Source organism: Entamoeba nuttalli, assembly GCF_000257125.1.
Source record: "Entamoeba nuttalli P19 unplaced genomic scaffold asmbl_2696, whole genome shotgun sequence".
NCBI lineage: Eukaryota > Evosea > Mastigamoebida > Endamoebidae > Entamoeba > Entamoeba nuttalli.
The window spans coordinates 1-4,031 of NW_008575526.1; the positions used below are offsets into that span (position 1 = coordinate 1).

General features: G+C 29.1%; 2 protein-coding genes across 2 annotated transcripts; one reads left to right on the forward strand and one right to left on the reverse strand.

The window, feature by feature from the left end:
- Positions 1–4: 4 nt before the first annotated feature.
- ENU1_037620 (fatty acid elongase, putative) lies at positions 5–1,492 on the forward strand (the record flags this gene model as incomplete). Its single annotated transcript, XM_008857470.1, has 1 exon — positions 5–1,492. The coding sequence occupies one exon, from the start codon at positions 5–7 to the stop codon at positions 1,490–1,492; it is 1,488 nt and encodes a 495-aa protein (XP_008855692.1).
- A 100-nt stretch (positions 1,493–1,592) lies between these two features.
- Positions 1,593–3,248, reverse strand: ENU1_037630 (T-complex protein 1, gamma subunit protein; the record flags this gene model as incomplete). Its single annotated transcript, XM_008857471.1, has 1 exon — positions 1,593–3,248. The coding sequence occupies one exon, from the start codon at positions 3,246–3,248 to the stop codon at positions 1,593–1,595; it is 1,656 nt and encodes a 551-aa protein (XP_008855693.1).
- Between the last annotated feature and the right edge of the window lie 783 nt (positions 3,249–4,031).

Sequence of the window (4,031 nt, forward strand, 5' to 3'; positions counted from 1 at the left end):
TTCAATGTCTAGTGAACAAGACAAAGAAAGAAGTTTAAAAGATTATTGGTATCCAAAAGAAATTGGAGAACAAAATGAAATTTTACCAGCATTAAAAGCTAATGTTAATAGAGGATCACCTTTAACTAAAGGAATTGACTTTACAGTAACTACTATATTATATTCAATTCCATTGATAATTCTTTATATAAGTTATAAGACATGGTATAGCTTCCTTGATGTTAGTAATGGAATTTTTGTAGAAAATAATAAATGTGTTCTTATTGTTGGATTTGTAATTGTTCTTGGATTAATTGCAGGAGGAGTTTATTATTGGGCTACAAGAAGAAGACAAGTACTTTTAGTTGATTTTGCTGTAGCATGGCCAGATGATAATCTTAAAATTACAGCAGATGGAGTAAGAGATATTATTGTTAAATGTGGATTATTTGAACAACAATATATTGATTTCCAAACTAAACTTCTTTATAGAACTGGACTTGGAAATGAAACATATTTACCAAGACCATTCCATGAATATCCATTTAAAACAACTATGGCATTATCACGTGAAGAATGTGCAATTGTTATGAAAAATTGTTGTGATCAATTATTTGCACAAACAGGAATTGATCCAACTAAAGATATTGATATTGTTATTTGTAATTGTTCATTATTTAATCCAACACCATCAATTTCAGCTATGTTAATGAATATGTATAAATTAAAACAAACATGTAAAAATTATAATTTAGCAGGTATGGGATGTTCAGCTGGACTTGTTTCTATTGATTTAGCAAGAGATCTTCTTAATGTATATCCAAATATTAATTTACTTGTTTTCTCAACTGAGAATATTACTCAAAATTGGTATGATGGTAAAGAAAAAGGAATGTTAATTTCTAATACATTATTTAGAATGGGAGGTGCTGCTGTTTTATTATCTAATAAAAATTCATGGAGAAAGAAAGCTAAATTTGAATTACTTACAACAGTTAGAATTCATCATGGTAAATATGATGATTCATATCATGCAGTCTTCCAATTTGAAGATGGAGAAGGTAAAGTTGGAGTTAAAATTGGTAGAGAATTATTAAAATGTGTTACAAGAGCTTTAACACAAAATATGAATATTTTAATGCCACAAGTAATTTCATACAGAGATATGTTTAGATTTGTTATTTTCTTTATTAAACAAAAATTAGGAAAGATTGATGCTAAAGAAACATTCATGCCTAATTTCAGAGAAACTTTCCAAGCATATTGTATTCATGCAGGTGGAAGAGCTATTATTGATGGTCTTCAAGAAAACTTAAAACTTACAGATGAAGATTGTATGCCATCAAGAGCTACTCTTTATCGTGTTGGAAATACATCATCATCATCTGTATGGTATGAAATGAAATTCATTGAAAGAATTGATACATTAAAGAAAGGAGATAAAGTATGGCAAGTTGCATTTGGATCTGGATTAAAGTGTAATTCTTGTGTCTGGAGAAAGATTTGCAACTAATAATCTAAAATTTTATCAATTGATTCTTTTAAAATATTTTTTATGTGTTTCTTTTGTTTGTTTTTAAAAAATAAAATAAAAACTGAAATAAAAATTTGATTTACTCAACTTGTGGCATCATTGCAGCTTGTTGTGTACCAGCTTGGCTTTGTTGTCCTGCATTTTCATTCTTAATTCCACTGACTACATCATCAACTCTTAATAACGTACATGCAGCTTCAATAGCAGTTTTGATACATTGAGCTTTAACTTCATATGGTTCCCATACTCCTAATTCTTTCATATCAACAATAGTTCCTTTCATTCCATCAATACCAAATGTTGAATTCTCTTTATTACTAAGATGTTTTGCTCTTAATTCAGTTATGACTTTAACTACATCAACTCCACAATTAGCTGCTAATGTTCGTGGAATAACTTCCATAGCAACAGCAATAGATGAATATGGCCATTGTTTCTTACCTTCAATATTCTTTGCTTTCTTAGACAATGTAGTAGCAATATGCATTTCTGATGCTCCACCTCCTGGAACTAATTCAGGTCTAGCAATTAAGTTTTTACATGATGCCATTGCATCTTGTAAATTTCTTTCAACTTCATTTAAAACATCTTTACTGCCACCACGTAATAAAATAGTACAAGCTGTTGATTTTTCACATTCGGAAATAAATGCATAATATTCATCTCCTATTTTCTTGACTTCAAAGAGACCTGCAACTCCAACATCGGTTTCTTTAAGATCTTCTGTTCTATAAACAATACTTGCTCCTGTTGCTCGTGCAAGTCTTAAATTATCATTTTTACGTACTCTTCTTAATGCAGATATTCCTGCTTTTTGAAGATAATGTTGTGCAATATCTGAAATACCTTTTTCTGTAATAACTAAATCAGGTTTAACTCGAATAATATTTTCACATAATCTCTTCACATATTGTTCTTCTAATTCTATTAATTTACCAAAGTCTGTTGCTGTTGTAACTTCAACATCTGTTTGACTTTCTCCTTTAGTATATTCTAATGAACAATCTAATAAAACAACTCTTGGTTTATCAATTCTTCTTCTCATTTTAGAATGAACAACATCTTTATTTAATACAACTCCTTTAACAACCATTGACTCACTAAATTCTCCTCCTGCAATTTTTTCTACACGAGCATATCTTTTAGTATCAATATCTTCTTTTCCTTTGGCTTTCATTAAATCTCCTCCTGCACATATGGTAACTGCTTCAATAGCTAATTTACATAATATATCATTCCATGTATTCATAAATGTTGTTCCAATACAACTTCTAACAACTCCTGAAACAACTTTAGGATTACTTAAATCTATTGTAGTTGATATTTCATGTAATGATTCTAATGCATCTTCAAGTGCATCAAGAAATCCTGAAATAATAATTGTTGGATGAATTCCTTTTTGAATCCATGGCTCTGCTACTTGTAATACTTCTCCACAAAGAATAACTACTGATGTAGTTCCATCTCCAACAGTCTCATCTTGTGTTCTTGATAATTCAATCATATATTTTGCTGCTGGATGTTCTACTGTAAGATCTCTTAATACAGAATTTCCATCTGATGTAATAGTAACTCCTGCTTGTGGATCAATTAACATTTTTAACATTGATTTAGGTCCAAGACATGTTCGAATTAAATCAGCAACTGTTTTTCCTGCCATTATATTTGCTAACTGTGCTTTACGACCATTCTCTCTTTTAGTATTAGTATTAAGAACAAGAACTGGTGCGTTCATTCAATTTCCCTTCTGATATTTTAGTTCATTTCCTCACTTTTATTATTCTTTTCTATTTCTTTTCTATTTTTTTATTATATTTCTCTAACTCTAATAAAAACCTGAACTTTTTCAAATCAAAATAACAATTATTCCTCTAAAAATGTTATTCAGATTGTATATATCGCTGAATATTGAAATGGTTATATTTCTTCATAACTTCTCCTTCTACAAATGACACTCCAAGTCCTCTATAAAATATTTCTATCATAACAGTAACATCAGGATCTTTTAAATTTACTTTCCATTCTTTTGGCATCAAATCAGCTACATTTTTAATAACTATGTCTCTACTATAATTTGAGTTATGACGACAATTATATGAAATACCAAAAGTATTATACTTTTCTGTATCTATCTCACTTAATAAATCTTTTACTGATTTAAGAAGTTTTTCCATAGAAGATGACATAACAACTTTCTGTAAAGGTACAATTTTTTGTGTTTCTTTCATTACTATCCCTTCTTTCTTTGCTCCATCAAATAATTGTGAAACAACTTGAATTGCATCATAAGGTACTTCACAATACAACATACATTCAACACCAGTGTCATAAATAAAATTTTTTTTCTTTAATGCTTCTAACTCCTTTGCTAATTGCTGATCAATGTCATCTTTTTCATCATGTTTAATTGTATTATCTTCAAAACTTTTCTTTTCATCTTCAACTAAAAATCTATCTAACAAATCATTAACTTCTTTTTTACTTCCACGTTCTCTTTTAAGGTTATGACTAATAAGTA